Raw genomic sequence first — 18,215 nt, forward strand, 5'->3', positions numbered from 1 at the left:
TTTTAAAGGTTCATTTTAAGGATGTACGGTTCTTGGACAACACTTGATTTGCCATGGGTCATAGAAAAGGGCGCCCCGGGCTATCTTTTCAGTTTTTGAGTTTGTTCCTTGTGTTGATTGCCTCATGTGATTACTGACCTCGCCGTTCTTTTGGTCGCTTTTATATGTGTTTTCCTCCTGAATAAATTTTAGTTGCGAGACAGCGCTCGTGTTGTGCACCTCTGCTTCATCCTTCATATTTGTTCGCGCTGTATTTTTCGTTCCAGAAATATATTTCTGCTTTTGTTGAGCCTTTTCTGGTTTTGGAAGTTATGCAAAATGAAGGACATGGGGTATCCGTTTTTCGGACGTCAAAAAGAACTCGGTTCTTTTCGCTTCTTTTTTTTACCGCTCCCTAGGAACCCCCCTTTCCCTCTCTTTTATATCTACGGCCTGCCGCCAATGACCCGGCAGCTACCTAAACAAGGGCTTAAAAAAGCAAGCTGCAACTCACCCGCAGTCACACTAATGAAGGAACCAAGTAGGTTCTGAAACGTCATTTTTCATTTTTTTGGTTGGCGTCCTTTCTAGCTGAAATTTAATTTTTCTGTTGAGGTTGCGCTCTGGCGGGCGTAAATGTTCAATCAGCCTTCCTTTCTTATTTGTAATCTACTTCAGATTCTCAGCCTGTCTCAGTCGCCCTCTGCTTTTCTTGCTTTGTTCCTTTTCTGCTTCCCGAGACAGCAATTCCATTGAGTTAGACACCCAAGCTCAGACGCTGAGCAGAGTCATCGGGTTACTTTAAAAACGGGGTGGTAGCCGGACAAGAGGAGCAGAGAAACAGCTCTGCGGCGTACCATGTCTATGGTGAGCACGGCTTGCATGAACATGATGGTGGACTGCCCCAGGGCATGGTACATGCTTTCGTGGGCTCTGCGTGATGGAGAAAGAGAGAGAGGAGAGTAAATCACAAAACGGTGGTTTGCAAGAGAGCCTATCTGGCTCCACAGAAGAAGCGAGATAAGAGGATCATGGGGAGGGGGAGGGGGGGGGGGGGCTTACTTGGGCTTCATGCGCTTGAGCGCCTCGCCGAACTGGTTGCTCAGCAGCAAGTCCAGAGCGCGCGTCGCCTCCTCAGCCTCCAACTCCACGCTGAGACTGTCTGCAGACCGCGCCTCGATCCTGGAGAGGGGGAAGGAATAGGAAAAGGGAGGTACAGAGCAGGAGGATTCGCGACGGTGCAGCACAAAGACAGCAAAAATCCTAAACGAACTATGACGATAGTGTGTGCGCGTGCGTGCGTGCGTGCGTGTGTGTGTGTGTGTGTGTGTGTGTGTGTGTGTGTGTGTGTGTGTGTGTGTGTGTGTGTGTGTGTGTGTGTGTGTGTGTGTGTGTGTGTGTGTGTGTGTGTGTGTGTGTGTGTGTGTGTGTGTGTGTGTGTGTGTGTGTGTGTGTGTGTGTGTGTGTGTGTGTCGTCTGGTCCTCTGTCTGAGTAACATGAGTAACAAACGCGGCCAGCAATTCACGCTTCTGAATTAACTGAATCGGACCGGACTGAGCCGGGACTGGCTAAACCAGGCTAGATCAGGCAAGACCAAGCAAGGCCAGACCGCATCCGACCAGATGAGACTGAATCAGACCATGCAAGGCAAGGCCAGGCCACCAGGCCTTATAACCACCTGCCAAGGTTGGTACACGTAACAGGCAGCTCCGACCTACCCCCTGACACCTTCGGCAGGTGGTAAAGTGCAGGGAGGGAAATTCGCCTCTCAACTTGTATGGTATGTATGGTCGTGCATGGCACCTCGCAACGACTTTCGAATGATATAGCATTGTCACATCCAACGGTAATAGAGGTCCTCAAAGTTTTGCCTCCCAGCCAAGATACAGAGAAAAGGAAAACCACGTTCATGACTGACTCGCAACGAGCTTGCAGAGCTTTCCTGAGGCCCCTGTACGGCCTCGTACGGCGCGCACACTCGCACTATCTCCCGTTCCCATAATCTCGCCGTGACGCCACTAATACGCATCATGTGAAACTCTGGCCCTGTCTCTCTCCAAGGAGACGAGCGCGTAGCGAATGCTGCAGCGACAGGTTTTGTAGCGTGAGCTACACTTGCCGAGGTTGAGCAGTTTCGCGTGGCTCCTGGAAAACCGTGCTGCGCATGCGCGAGGAGCAGTGACGTCACACGGCGCACAGCTGACGCGCCTCGCCGGTCATAGTCGTGGCAGACGCACTGGCGCGTGCCCAACTGTGCGCCTCCGTTGCGCAGTAGCCAAGTCTGACGCTGCGCCGGAGCCGCTCGATAGCACATCTCATTTTGTGCGCATGCGCAGAGGTTTCAGTGTGGGTATACAAATAGCGGGGCGTTTGCCTGTGTTGTATAGCCATGGAGAAGGAGAGCGAAATTGCTGCTCAGCGGCAATTGATGCTCAGCGGCTCGGCGTAGCTCACGCTACGTATATCCTGGCGTAGCCGAGCTAAGCCACTGCTAATTTTTTACCCAAACCTTTAACTCTGGCACACCCTTCATCCCAGCCAATTTTTGGCGCCCACTTGTGTTCCCACACCCGATTCCTGGAAGCAGTGTTCATGCTGGTTCCGAGCTCCAAACTTCAACGGTTTTCAACGAGTTTCAAGGACTTGTCTAATTTTTTTTTTCAAGGATCGAAAAATAGAGCGGCTTATCAAAACAATGTTTTCTAGACATTACGAATGCACCTATTGCTGCCCAGGGCACTTCTACCTAGAAACCACACAAACTAAGTTGCTCTTCAGCCGTAGCTTTCACGAAAGCTCAGTTTCCTCTTTTTTTCCAGCTCAACATTGACGCTGAGATCTTCTTATGCTTTTTTTACACTATTCGTCAAACCATTCGTCTTTATCAGCCATGTCAGGCCATTAGTACAATGAGGTCTCGTTCATTCGACTCCAGTTAATTCGGAAATACGGACAACTCAGACTGTAGACGTAGTCCCGTCCAAGTCTCACGTAAATCCATGACGTCGGACGCTCTTTTATTCGGGCGCTGCTAAGCCCACACCGGTTAATTCGAACGCAGGTCCTGCGTTAACAATCCCGGAAGTGCAAACGCAGTATGCATCTACCATTGCTACCCAATGAGCACTGAAACTCCCTTGGACGTCCTGGGGATGCTTGGAGACGTCCTGCGAACGTCCAGTACAGTTTCAGTGCCTATTGGGTAATAAAAATCGCCGTTTCCACGCAATTTTCAACTCAAACGCAGACAACCACCGCCCTGGTTTCCGCCAAATAAATTTACTATGATGTGAAAGGTTTCTGGCAATTTTTTTAGGGGAGGAAGGGGAAGGGTGGTTAAATCGGACCGTTGGATAATTCGTACATTTTCCCACGTCCTTTGAAGTCCTAGTTAGCGAGCTTTTAGTACTGTAGCTTTCATTTTTTTTTTTACAGAAGCCGCTAAAACATGAAACTCGGAAAAGCTGCTTTCAACATTCTTTCAGGGGTCGTCAAATTGACTTCTTCGCCTACGCAATGCTTTGTATACATTTGCTTCTTTGCACTTTCGGCCTCCTGCTTCTTTCGAGTTTCCAAAAAAGCACAGTAATGATGCCTTGCAGAAGCCACGGACGGTCACAATTCCTTTATTATCTGCATAACAGATGCCATCTGCTCTGTCCACAGCATCACACACAATCCCCTCTGATTTGGAAGGAATTTGTTTTAAAATTTTCCGCGGTAAATTACTTATTCATGATAAATCCCTGCAACATGCTCCCGCAACATTGGCTCAGAATGAACAACAGTTTGACTCTCCACAGTTCTGTAAGAAGAACGTCAGGAGCTCATAATCAATAGTTGAGTACAGGCGTATTTGGCCGGAACCTCTAGAAATGTGGAACCACCACTTCCAGACTGGCCAAGCAAGTTTGCTGTTTTTAGCGCAGTTGGAAAAATTGGTGGATAATCCTGGGGGTTTGTTTACATTACTGCTCATAGAGTGCCGCGTGATCAAGCAGCTGTACTCACTTTCATCAATTTGTAAAGCGGCTGAAGTAGCTCATCAGAGGGCAGCAGCAGCAACGGTGACGATATATCGCACCAAAATACATGCCCTTCCAAGAAGCTTGTAGGCAAAGCAACTTCTCCAGCGCGCGTAACTCGCCGAAACAGCCAAAACTTGTTGGGCCACAGCGCAAGGGTAAACCTGTTTTCGGAATTCTAAAAGCTAATATGTATATTTACAGGTCTTTATCGGGCGACCACGTTTCGCCGCCTAACAAGTGTTATCGCACAGCGCGGGACGCGCCTGCATCTATCCGAAGTTTCTGGAAAGTCATCGATGCTTCTATTCGCTGTCTGTTGTAGCCGAACCTTATGTTATCTGATTTCATCGCCTGACGCGAATGGTGTAGAACTCTGTGGAAGGCACGCGGGTCCCAACGATTAGTCTGGAACATTCGACGACTGCTATATAACAGCCGACGCGCTTGACCCGCGGATCAGTTTTTCGACGATCGCCGACCGTGTTCGCCGCTACCGTTGTGCTGTAAGTGTAGCCTCTTTTTGTGGGCACAGGTTCGCCCAATAAAAGTTAGTTCTGTCTTTCACAGTATTGCTACTGTGTTCTTCAACGTCACCACCACGTGACATCTGGTGGAGGTGCTTCTTTTTATTTGTTCATGTACCGGACGCCCCCGACAAGCCGTGATCCAAGCCCGGACCGCAAAGAGAACACCAACGTAGTCCCGGACAATCGAGCAAGCCGCCGTCTTCAACAGCTGCCCCCGGAGCACGGACTTCTACCTGCTAAGACCAAGAATATTGTGGCCGAGGCAACCCCAATGGCAGCCCCAGCGTCCCCCATCGTGCTGCAGCAGCCCAGGGAACCACCGACGTTCCGCGGTTCCACATTTGAGGACCCGGAAAGCTGGCTGGAAACGTATGAGAGGGTCGCTACGTTTAACAGCTGGGCAAGCGACGACAAGCTGCGACATGTCTATTTCGCATTGGAGGACGCCGCCAGGACGTGGTTCGAGAATCGAGAAGCCACCTTGACGACGTGGGACTTGCGCACTTCGACGAGCACGCCGATACCGAAATCCACACTGACGCCAGTAGCCTAGGCCTCGGTGCCGTCCTAGTCCAGAGAAAAGATGGGCATGAACACGTTATAGCTTACGCTAGCCAGTCGTTATCAAAAGCGGAAGGCAATTATTCTACAACCGAAAAGGAATACCTCGCCATCGTTTGGGCCACAGCGAAATTTCGCCCTTACCTATATGGCAGGCCATTCAAAGTGGTCAGCGACCATCACGCATTGTGTTGGCTAGCTAACTTAAAGGACCCTTCAGGACGGCTGGCACGGTGGAGCCTCAGACTACAAGAATACGACATCACTGTAACCTAAAATTCCGGACGAAAACACTCAGATTCAGATGCCGATTGCCTGTCACGCGCTCACATTGACCCGCAGCCGCGAGATGACGAGGAAGACGACGCCTACCTTGGAATAATAAGCGCGGAAGACTTCGCCGAACAGCAACGAGGAGACCCGGAGCTAAAAGCCCTAGTCGATTATTTGGAAGGGCACACCGACGTTGTCCCTAGGGCATTTAAGCGTGGATTGTCTTCGTTCACGTTTCAAAACAACCTACTCGTGAAGAACTTCTCACCAGTCCGCGCCAACTATCTTCTCGTTCCGTCGGCGCTGCGTCCAGACGTACTGCACGCCCTACATGACGATCCGACCGCTGGGCACCTCGGTTTCTCCCGGACGCTATCAAGGATACAAGAAAGATATTACTGGCCGCAACTAACCGCCGATGTCGCCCATTACGTCAAGACATGCCGAGACTGTCAGCGACGCAAGACACTACCGACAAGGCCAGCGGGATTACTACAGCCGATCAAGCCTCCTTACCGACCTTTTCAGCAGACCGGGATGGACTTGTTGGGACAATTTCCGACATCAACTTCCGGAAATAAGTGGATCGTCGTGGCGACGGACTATCTCACCCGCTTCGCTGAAACTAAAGCTCTGCCGAAAGGCAGCGCAGCCGAAGTGGCGAAATTTTTCGTCGAGAACATCCTGCTGCGGCATGGTGCTCCAGAAGTTCTCATCACCGACAGAGAACGGATTTTACACCAGAGCTCACGCAAGCCATTCTGCTATACAGCCAGACAAGTCACAGGAGGACAACTGCCTACCATCCGCAGACGAATGGTCTCACGGAGCGCCTGAACAAGACGCTCGCCGACATGCTAGCAATGTACGTCGACGTCGAGCACAAGACATGGGGTGCGGTCCTGCCGTACGTAACATTCGCTTACAACACGGCGGTGCAAGAAACAACACAGATCACGCCATTTAAGCTGGTTTACGGCAGGAACCCGACGGCGACGCTCGACGCCGTGCTGCCGCACGTCACTGACGAGGAAAATCTTGACGTCGCTACCTATCTCCAGCGCGCCGAAGCTCGACAGCTCGCCCGCCTACGGATCAAGAACCAGCAGCGTACCGACAGCCGACACTACAACCTGCGACGACGCTTCGTCGAGTACCAGCCCGGCGACCGTGTTTGGGTATGGACCCCGATACGCCGACGAGGATTGAGTGAGACACTATTGCGACGCTATTTCGGACCTTACAAGGTCATTCGACGTATTGGCTCACTGGACTATGAGGTCGTGCCAGACGGCATTTCGCATTCACAGCGGCGCCGCGCACGATCTGAAGTGGTCCACGTGGTGCGCCTTCAACCCTTTTACGGACGCTGACGAACTTCCTTATTTTTGTTGTTTTCTTTGCTACGAGTGCTTTTCTTTATTTCGTTTGTTTGCAGCATCGGGTCGGTGATTTTCAAGAGGGGGTAATGTCATTATCTTTATCGGGCGACCACGTTTCGCAGCCTAACAAGCGATATCGCACAGCGCAGGACGCGCCTGCATCTATCCGAAGTTTCTGGCAAGTCATCGATGCTTCTATTCGCTATTCGCCGAACCTTCTGTTATCTGATTTCATCGCCTGACGCGAATAGTGTAGAACTTTGTGGAAGGCACGCGGGTCCCAACGATTAGTCTGGAACATTCGACGACTGCTATATAACAGCCGACGCGCTTCACCCGCGGATCAGTTTTTCGACGATCCCCGACCGTGTTCGTCGCTACCGCTGTGGCAATTTCTAGAGGAAGAACTAACAGTGGGCGGCGAAGCGCTGTTCTTGCGGCGCTGGTCGACCCACTTTATTTCTGTACATTCTAACAAAGTGGTGCTCCCAATCATGCAATACTAGTCAATACTCGCTTAGTTTGCCCTGGGTTGGTCGTGGTAATGGGTATCATCCCCTTACCCAGTTATGTACACATCTGGGAACAAGTGTTATACGCGCATGGTAACTTTCCCCCTCCCTTTACCCCCCCCCTCCCCACCCCAACCTTCCCCTCTTTTAAACCATCGCGTACCGAGATGTATGTTTAATTTGGAAACATGCCGCGCCATGGTATTCATTGTATATAGATTGTTGGCCTGTTCCGTTTCTGTTTGTATCTGTGCATGTTGGTGACTCGTTTGCGCATATTTTGCTTCTTTTTGAAATTGCATTATGTACTGTTCGTGACTGCCAGTGTTCTTATGTAAATGTGGTCTGGTGTACCAATAAATTCTCTTTATACCGTTGTGCTGTAAGTGTAGCCTCTTTTTGTGGGCGCAGGTTCGCCCAATAAAAGTTAGTTTTGTCTTTCACAGTGTTGCTACTGTGTTCTTCAACGTCATCACCACGTCACAATATTGATTACGGTGGGCCACACGCCTCTCAATAATTTACGGGTCTTTACAGTAATAGTTGAAACGTTAACTATTCTATATAATTAAGCAGCCTGCTAGTTAGCACGTCTTAGCTGTGTCCTAATGCACTACATGGTTGACAATGCTATGCCGAAAAAAGCGCTCTTCTAACTCAAAGTCTGTTTTTAAAAACTGTTATGTCTTAAGCTCTATTTCATGCATCAGGTGCAACGCGGTCAGAGCTAGCGCTCTTGTTTGCGCTGCGTGCATACGCGACGAAAAAGTAGTGCTTCCCTGTGGTGAGCGAAGCATGGTAAATGCTTTGCCTGCAGACTTACTACCTGAAACAGTAGTTACGAGCTTGATCAAATGCGCTGTTATTGCAGACGCCACGCTGTCGCTTCCTTGTGCCTTAGACCACTCGACCACAGAACAACCGCGGAGTAACACGCCGGCCTTTCATTTTCCCATGCGGGCTACTTCCGTACCTTTCACAGCGTTGCACCCGATGTATGAAAAAGAGTATAGGTGAAACACCCTGAATATACTTTCAATTAACCCTACAGTATGCCAGCTGCGGCCGCCTTATCCCCGCAAACATTTTAATCGCATCCCGCCACCTGAGAGCTGACTCTCTGCCGCCCCCTGCTACACTTTCCTTCTCTTCGAATCCAGTCTGTTACTCTAGACACCCTCTGGTTATCTTGCTTTCGATTTACATACCTCTCTACGCCCAATTCTCTTCTCTCCTCGAATTCAGCTCAGATATGGTGGACTCGCGTTTGTGTCCTGAGCCACTCCTGCTCTCTTCCTGCCTCTTAAACCTATGATCACGAAAAACTAAATGATACACCCTTGAATGCAGTAGAAATTCAAGAATTTCCAAGGACCCACAGATGTTCCAGGACCATCAAGGACCTTGGAAGCAACTTTTTTCATATCAAGGGCTTTAAAGGTTTTCAAGGACCCGCATGGACCCGGTGGGAGGCTCGTCTGAACAGTACACGGCTCTCAAAAAAGAGCAAGAGCTTATTTCGAAAGCACGAAGCTGATCGCGAACATTACAGTGTCCTGGGCAGACTCCACCCGGGACTCGAAGACACCACGTTCTTTATATTTTTTTTCATTAAAATTGTCTCCACCTCACTATCCTTTCTCCCTATCGCTTTCCTTTTTATCCCACCTTTATGGTCTTCTGCCTGTTCACTTGCTCACGCTAGCCGCAGCTCAGGTGCTTCCAGGTTTCGATGGCAGATGCCGCCGCTAGCAACATATTTTCCTTCCATTGTTGTTTTATTAATAAATCTTCATTCATAATATTGTTTTCTCCTCCTGTCTGTGTAAAAGCAATGGCGCATAAAGTATGGGCTTTCCTCTGGTTTTGCTAAGTAACCATTAGGCAAACATAAACGTGGTTGTATTGAGCGATAGCTAAGTGTTCCTCACAATTCTTGCCCCTGCCTGCCGGGTGCTCTTATAGTACTTGGAGCAGCGCGGCTTCAGCATTGCGTGTAATAATGATGACCCTTTTGAAATTTCTCGCAGACAGGACTTGAATGCACCCCCGCAAGGATTTCATCCGCGTGTATGTGAGCACGCGACTTCTGCGTATGTAGCGGTTAATGGTTTATCTATCACCAGCATCAGGAGTAGCCTGACGGGTATACAGCCTTTGTCAAAAGTATACAGGATCTGCCTCGGGGCATTGCAGTGTGGCGGCTTTTGCACCCCCAGCGTTCCAAACCTCCGGAAGGAGAAAGCAGCTCTTGCCCTCAACCCCTCCCAAGATTTCCAGCCATTTAAGACAGCCCCCGCGCATGGCTCAGAAAAGAAATCACTTGGGCTGTATGTTTTAACGCGAGAGCGTTAATGTCCCCGTTGTGCAAAAAATCTGACGTCGTCGACGACGGTGTTGCGAGCGAAAAATCGGCCTGGGCAGGGTGCCCCAGAGTGGCCCCCTGAAGCCAACCTGGAGCGCGAGATTCTTCTCGGCCTCGAGCAAACGCCATGGTCGAAAAATGGGCCGGTCACGTGATCTCATCCTAGGATGTGACTTTGTGGCATCCTCTCAGCCTACCGACCGGATTGTGAGCAAACTGCCCACCGTGGCAGGTGGCAATTAATTAATTTTCGCGAGAGGTTGCTCGGGGAGAGCAACCTGGGTCTCGCAAGCTCCACCAGTGGCGGCACCTGCCATCGCAAAGCAGTGGTGCAGCAGTTAAGGGATGCGCCACTGCGCCAGGAGTGGTATGAAGACTCACTGGGATCTATGAATGGAATGTAGAGAATGGCCAATTCCGCACATATGTGCATTAGCCCTGTCGCATCATGTCTTTAAGATGAGTACATCATGTCTTTAAGAGAAGGTGGAGGTTTAGGGTCCTCTCCAATTTTTTGGCAAAGGCTGTGCATATCCCGGGCAATCAAGCATCTCCAGCCACCATTAGAGAGTGCCGTCTTTTCCTCCTAGCAACTGACCGTGACCGTGCACTAGGTGAACTCCCGTTTCCATGGCTGCGAGTGCAAAATATAAACGGGGCGTGGGGCGCATTATATTGTAAAGAGCAGCGCACTGCGAACTACGCGAAAAATACTAACGTACCGAAGTCACCATTGTGCTCATGCAGGTCCTCCTCTCAAATACGTGCGTAATTAGCACGGGAAATGCCTTCATAAAGCTACTGCAGGCCCGGTTATCGAGGAAATGTGCGGCATTTAAAAAGACAAGCTGAAGTTTAGTGCGTGTTGCAAGAAGTGAGCCTTGGACTTCTCAAATTTTTTTTCAGTAAATTTTTTTTTTCAGTAAAAAAAGGTACTGAATATCTGAAAATTTACTCCGAAATTTGGAGGTTTCGCATGTACACCGCTTCCCAAGTCATTAACGAAAACTGTCGCCGAAATTATGTGCACAGCGCGCGCGGTACGCATGCTCAGCCAGGGCCCGCCGGTGCCTTGAGTCCTCACCTTGGACTGGAGACATCGAGTGCATCCTCGAACACCTGCACAGAAGAGAGAATACAGGAATTAGATGTGATGCTGCGTGAAGCAACAGCCAGTTTGTACGTACACAATAAAATTTAGATCTTACAGTATGTTTAGTAGTAAATTTAGTACGTTTAGCATCATCGCATTGAACTAAATGTAGAGCTCGTACCAACATCCGCCTACAAAAACACGGTTGTTCGAGCAGTGCTGTAAAACGCACTGGGTTAGCATTTTTTTGCAAGAAATCGCAAGCCCTCCGGATAGAGTGCACAAAAACCCAAGGCCTAATTTTCATGGCCATCAATCCGTTAGAGGTGGTGGTTGTCACCAGATCAGTTGATGATCGTGCAGAAGAGATCCTAGTACAGCAAATGCCTCATTTACTTCATTATTAAACCTTAAAAAAGGAACGACTAAGAAATAGAGTGCAATCTGGCTTTGATCCCAGCAGCATCTATGTGACCTAATCCAGTCGAAAAAACAACGACAGAGTCATTCCAAAAATACGACAAAATGTTTTGTCATTTTGCCGTAACGACAAATTTGTATGTTGTTTTGTAGTATTTTTCTCTAGTAGTGCAGTTTCTTCTATACTACTTTTTTGTAGTCTGTAGGTACCTTTCTGTAGTAACTACAGAAATGATATCACCATAAAATTTTCTGTTGTTACAAGGTGCCATTAGCGAAAAGCGTTACAGAAAATCTGCTGTGGCGGCAGAAATTTTCCTGTTTTCTTTTTCGACTAGGTGATGCAATTATTTAACACACAAATGTCTGACGAAATGTCCACTTTAAGAGAGATCTTCATGTTGAGGAAATTCTAACATAAATCGTAGGCATTGACTTGTGCTGGGACTAGCACAAACTAAAAAGTTTGTTAAGCAACGTTACTAGTGACACAAGTGAAATGTCTTAAATCCCCTACAAAACCGAAAAATATAAGGTTTTCAACACTTTTTCTATTACATGGACGTTCGAAGTCAGTGCTGCCACTCACTGACTCCACTCGCTCACTTTACACACTCACTTTACACGCATACTTTACACGCACACTTTGCACGCACACTTTGCACGCACACTTTGCACGCACACTACATTCGCCCACTTTACACGCTCACTTTACACTCACACTTTGCACGCACTTTGCACGCACACTTTACACGCACACTTTTGCACGCACATTTTGCACGCACACTTTACACGCTCACTACACTCGCTCACTCCACTCGCTCACTTTACACGCACACTTTACACGCACACTTTACACGCGCACTTTACACGCACACTTTACACGCACACTCCACTCGATCACTTAAATTTACACGCTCACTCCACTCGCTCACTCCCCACGCTCACTCCACAGTCCACACGCTCACTTTAATCGTTCACTTTAATCGCTCACTTCAATCGCTCACTTTAATCGCTCACTTTAATCGCCCACTGTACTCGCTCACTCACAAAACATTCTGAACAAGTCCTTAATTAGTTCACACCTGTTCAGTCACCCATGCGCCGAAGGGTGACACTCTGCGATTCACAATCAGTGCAAAGTTAATGTATCAAGCCAATCGTTTTCCTTTCAAACGAAGAGAACAGCATGATTGACCAGCAAACGGACTACAAAAGTAAAATAGAATTACACTGCGCTTCACTGCTACTCTGTACAACTTTGCCTGTGAAAATCAAGACACGTACATGCCCTTCAAACAAGACGATTTTCGTCTTATGCACTAAAAAAAAAAAAGAAAAATCCCATAAGGCTGCGTGTTAGGAAGGCCCCCACTGCAAATAGGAGAGAGAAATCACGCAGAAAGGATAAACTACTTATGGATAAATACTAACGCCGTGTATCACTTTTTGCCGCTGGCTGCATACCGGAGGAAAAAGAGACAGGTGACTCAGGCCACACAGAAGAATATCCCCTGACCGGCTGACGGGCGCACACGACCGACCGAGAGTGCCAATAATCGATCGGCCGCCGAGCGATCACTCGGACACAAAGACTCATCCGTGCGCGCCACCACCCCTCACCTATACGCTCCTTTCCTTCTCCCTAACTTCACCCGCCTCCAGTCACATGGCTGCGTAACGTACGCCAGTCTTGTGTACTTAAACCAACACCGAGGACAGCCGTCCAGTACGAATGAATGAACCAATCCATTTCAGAAAAGAAGCACCTGAAGCTATTCACTAGCGAGATATGAGATGGGGGTACGAGACTTGATCTTGCTGTTGGGTTTGTTGGGTCGTCCCTGGCCTTTTTTTTCACGAGGCGGAGTTTAGACACGAACACCGATTTAATTACCGTGTCCTACTGAAAAAGAGGTGTACCGTCATTAAAAAGATAGCTTTTTAATGACATTTTTGAAACTAGAAAAGATCAAAAATTAAAGACAGGTATTGGTGCACACCGTTTTCACAAACTAAAATCAGTGAATTCGAGTTATTTTGTTTAACTTCAAATAACGGAAGTATAAAATAATTCCGCTGTCGAGTGAACCCCACCAGAGCCTCTGAAAACCAACCGGTCTAGTTTCAAGGGCCACAATTTGATGGAGTTGCCCTCATTGTTCGAACTTGAGGTAAGCTGTATTTTCTATCTTTAGAATGATGCGCAGTGTATTATAAAACAGACAGCCACTTCTATTGTGCCAACAAGCGGTAAATAACTTATAATTGAATTATTTTGTCATGCTGTTTAGGCTTCTCATTCAACAGCCAAAAGACGGCTGCGAGGTTCAGGACGCACACAAAAACTGCAGTATGGTCGCTCATTTCTTTGTTTTAATACGATCACCTCTTGCGCATGCGTATTGAAGAGTTGCAATGACAAAAAAAAAGGGGGGGGGGGGGGGGCAAGCAGCCATTATATCGCAGTTTTTGCACGCTTCACGTGGCCTGAAGTTCTGAACACGTCTCGTTTTTCTTAGCCGCGGCGTTCGGTTTTTGAAGCCGAAACGATGACGAAAAAAATTCAATTATATATTATGTATTGAGCTGCGAAATTCGCAGGTCGTGGGTTCGGACCCCACCGGCGGCATGCGGTTTTTATCTTGTGCTGTTATTAGTCAATGAAAACAACAAAAATACATTCTCTGTGCTCCTGCTTTTATTAATCACGCATCGATTAAACCCCTTTCACCCCCCCCCCCCCCGCAAAAAAAAAGAAAGATCCCCTATGCTCATTGGTTTCTGTGACCGTTGCCTTCCGTCCTGTGTGTCAGCTGTTGTGATTTCCATGTTGTGACTCATGTATACCACTGTCCAGAGCATCACTCAAAAACAATAATTTGGCAGTGGCTTAGCTCGGCTATGCCAGGATATACGTAGCGAAAGCTAAACTGGTTCGTCACGCGGTTGGTCACGTGATGCGGTGCGGTGGGACTGCGAGCACCGCGAAACTGTGAACTAGTGGCCAATGTAGCTTTCGCTACAAAAAATGCGCACTGCAAAAATTTGTTCTCCAAAGCCGTAAGAGTCGTCGCTTGCGCCAGAGAGGTCTCTCTCTGTCTCTAGAGGGAGGAGGGCCAGCAGGCGGCGATCACAGCATTAATTTCCGCGCCGATTAGCAGCGAATTCGAGCCGCGCTCTGAGACTGGCGAAGCCGACGATCGAAGAAACGCGCCGGCGACGCCTCCGGGCGACGTCACGCGGCTCCGCCGAGTCGAGGCAATCCCATCTAGACTGGCGGTGGTCGAGGACGCCGGTCCTTATCGCGTCCACCGAAGCCAGCGCACGACCCCCGAAATCTCGCCTCTTTCCTTCCTTAATCACCAAGCGAGTGAACACCACGTTGGGCTCTGCGTCTGTTGCTGCTACCGTGCGCGACAGACTGCGAGCTTAATTGCGCCTTTGACATTGCAGGGGACGCGGTCGATCGAGTGGGAGTTTTTGCTGTATAGTTTGCTGTGGGGGCGACCGATAAAGGCCCCGCGTTCATTCGGTTACAACACGGCCTCCGGCAGAAAAGTACTATTTTCGTTACTCAGGACATTTCGACAGTAAAGGTCTTTGTCTCCTAGAGTGGACGCAGCTAGACTGATGGTGATGACGATTGCAACGAAAAGCAGTTCTAAAACACGCCACAATATCCCCCCTTTCTCTCTAAGCGCGATGGCCTTCAATGACTGATTTTTAGTTTGAGGAAATAAAAGGAGCAGCAACTGCCTCACTTCTTGGTGGACACTTCAACCCCTGAAAGAAGGGAGGAAGGTGGGAGTGAAAGAGGAAATAAAGAGTTGAGTAGTGTTGTGTGGGTTTTATGGCTCATAAGCCACTGAAGTTATCATGCGCCAAACACGAGGTTGGAAGTGTGTTTGCTGCCCTTAAAAACCTAAACACACAGGACAAATCAACCCGACCGTTTTCACCTAAGAGCAATGTTGGATGGAACAGTATGAGTTCATTGAAAAACAGAGCAAAAATGTTTTTTCCCTAGTTTTTCCAGTTTTCTGCACGAAAATATAACATGGCTTACTGTTAGCTCATCGCCGCATGATTCACATAAGGGTTTGTCTTGTTTAGTCATTATGAAGTTGAGAGAATCACTTCCTTGAAACGTTAGCTGGGGTGTGGAAGACTTCCATTCACCCAAAAATGGCTTTAACAAGTGTAGTTTGTTAACTTTCGTTGTTCCAAACAGACTGTCATCTTCTCCTTAATTTACGGTGTACTATGTTCATGTAATCTTTAAAAGGCATATTTAATTTCTTAATCTGCTTGCCACGAGATTGAGCAGCGCACAAATCTGCTCTCTCGTTGCCTTTTGTTCTGACATGACTCGGGACCCAGCAGAGTTTCATGTTTTGTCCTTGAGCTGTGGCTGTTACTATGTTGTGTACGATGTCATCAAGTAGCTGAATGATTGCACTTCTGGAGGGAACAGCTCTCAGTAAGCTTAGCGAGCCTGTGTAAGTAATGGTGCCTGTGAGGTTCTCGTTTACTATTTTATCTATGGCCACACAGACTGCGTGGCATTCAGCGGTGAAGATGGATGCGCACTGTGGAAGTTCTACTGTTTCTGTCAAATTATCCTGCACCACTGCCAGATCAGCCATATATTAGCCACAAACATGATCGCATGCCGTCAGCTAACGAGCCTGCACGGACAGGCAGCGAATCCAAAAGAAAAGGCCGCTACACAGACAGAAAATCTGTAACAAAGGGAAAAAAAAAGACGGGATAGGGAGAAACAATATTATCGCAATACAATCCGCAGGAAAGCAGGTTAGTTCGACAAAACTGAAGCCGACAAGTATTAACAGGCAACGAAGACAAACAAAACAAAATGTCTCTTCAGCTACGACAAACTGACGGTAATTGCATGAGCTCTGTTCAACGAATCCACGTTGTTTCAGCTATATGAGGAGTAGCTTCAGACGGCAATTCGATATATACGTTCTATGTAAACGCGTTGCAACGCGGGTGAAAGGAAATCTTTGTCTTCCTCATGGTCCCCCGGCAACGTATTCCTGTATAAGCAACGCCATACGCCAGCCCTCGCAGAAATCGAGCAATAACTACGCGCCGTCCCGACTCCCTCAAGGGCTGGGCAAACAGTCGACGACTGCCTCGCTGTACGAGTCCGAGGCGGTGGCCGGGTCGATGGGAACATTCTCGAGTGGCGAGCCCGACGCCCACGTGCTGGGAATCGAGCGAAGCGGTTGTGGAAGGCTAGATTAACCCTACCACGCTGCGCGCGAGAGGTTCAGTAAAGGCCACACACACCAGGTTACGTCAGGTGGCGGATTCTGAGAAAACTCCTGGCTCTCACCGTGTGGTAACGGGGACGCGACGACAATTTGCGGCCTTGTCCGAAGTACACCACGTGAAACAAAGGCCCGCGTGTAGGCGCATTTCCGGGAGCAAACAATGGGGCTTCGAGAAAGTGGTTGAGTGGAGAAGGCTCCTTGGGCGTTACTTGGGAAGGCCGGAGTGAGTCTGCTTTGTGCGCGTCAGGAAAGTATGCCGGTAAACGCAAGTTCTCTTTTTACAACACATTGGCTGGGGCTACGTTAAAACGGACTTAGCCTTACTTAATTCAAGAATGAAGTGGCAAAAAGAGGCCATATTAAACGTCATGGGTGCCTTCTTCGTTACTTGAACTTAGTTTTAATGAATTTTGAAGGCAATACCACCTAGTTCAACTACATGTGTTTACTTAATCTGCGCTTATTGGAAAAGACAGTCCACAAAAGACAGAGGACCAGAAGAAAGAAAGACACAGGACGACCGCTGACTCACAACTAAGGCTTTATTCATAAAACCTGGGGTATATAAAGGATGAAAGAAGCGTGACATCCTGTGCATTTCTTCTGGTCCTCTGTCTTTTGTGCACCATTATTTCCAATATGAACTTATACTAACTTGCCCAACTGAACGTTCTACTAATCTGTGCGTGCCACGGTGGCCCAATGAGTACATTTTTTTTCCCGTTCCGCTCAGCGAGTGACGAAAACGTGTGGTCGGCAAAAGCGATACAAGACTGTGTACAACGCGAACACCGCTTTCTCGCGGCAGGCCGGCAAACGCGTAGGCGCAACCGTGCGCTCTTGAACGTAGGAAAGAAAGCAAAAACCTTCCAAAAGCGATGTCCTGACTCGGTCAGAAAGAAAAAGTTCAGTGTATGCGCCAGAGGAGGTCACCGAAGAGCATTCTCTGGGGAGCCACACACCGGCAAACGTGACCGCCGCGCGCGGCACGACGCCCTGCCAGCCAGCTGACTGACTGTCCTTGCAGAATACTACTACCGCGTCTGTGCCAAGCACACACCGGCCGAGGTCGCCAAAACAGCGAAGCACCTAACACGTTAAAACACACACATAAAAAAAGAAAACAGACAGGAGGTGCGCGCTGAATGTTTTGCGCGGAAAATCGCGCGCCGTTGTGGAACGCGCCCCCGCGTGCTACAGGCGTCACGTAGCCAGTGTGTCCGATTAGCCACGAGGTTCGCCCTCGGCTCGGTTTTCGCGCTCGGCATGCGTTCCTGCTTCCCTCTTTCCTTCTTTGTACTTTTCTTTCTTTCTTTCCTTCCTTCTTTCTTTCTCAAGGCACTGCGTGAGTTTTCGTGTGCGTGCAGGGGATCGAGATTGTGAGAAATAACAACACCCAGCAACGGAGCAGCGGTGTTTGTTGCAAGTTCGTCAGCTTCCCGCAGGCGGCTGTCGATTAAGTGGACAGATGCGCTAGTCGAAAAGCGTGGTGACCCGGCGAGGTGACCTGGCAGCCCTCCAACGTCCTGGCGTGCCTCGGTGTACAGTTGTAGCCGTAGCACTTAATTCTCTCTCTTTCGTAGTGGTTGGTATAAGCTTAAAGGGGCCCTGAAACGATTTTGACGGCCATATTCTAGTGCAGCAGATCAGTAGATGTGGTCTTTTTGGGCATTCGAGTGAAATTTGAAAGCTCTGCTTGGAACCTACAATTTAGAAATAATTTTTAAAAATTGCTGCTCGCAGTAGCTCGCAACCGATTAGGGCGACACAC

General features: G+C 48.7%; 1 protein-coding gene across 2 annotated transcripts in view; it reads right to left on the reverse strand.

Annotated features, from left to right (window-relative positions):
* LOC144111406 (tetratricopeptide repeat protein 39B-like) overlaps window positions 1-18,215 on the reverse strand; it is a 122,085-nt gene that overhangs the window by 16,436 nt on the left and 87,434 nt on the right. For both annotated transcript variants that reach the window (XM_077644687.1, XM_077644688.1), the window contains exons 2-4: window positions 10,713-10,747; window positions 1,042-1,161; window positions 837-912 (exon numbers count right to left, since the gene is read on the reverse strand). In XM_077644687.1, coding sequence (XP_077500813.1) covers window positions 837-912; window positions 1,042-1,161; window positions 10,713-10,747 — 231 coding nt within the window. The remainder of the gene's footprint in view (window positions 1-836; window positions 913-1,041; window positions 1,162-10,712; window positions 10,748-18,215) is intronic.

This window comes from Amblyomma americanum, chromosome 11 (assembly GCF_052857255.1).
Source record: "Amblyomma americanum isolate KBUSLIRL-KWMA chromosome 11, ASM5285725v1, whole genome shotgun sequence".
NCBI classification, from domain to species: domain Eukaryota; kingdom Metazoa; phylum Arthropoda; class Arachnida; order Ixodida; family Ixodidae; genus Amblyomma; species Amblyomma americanum.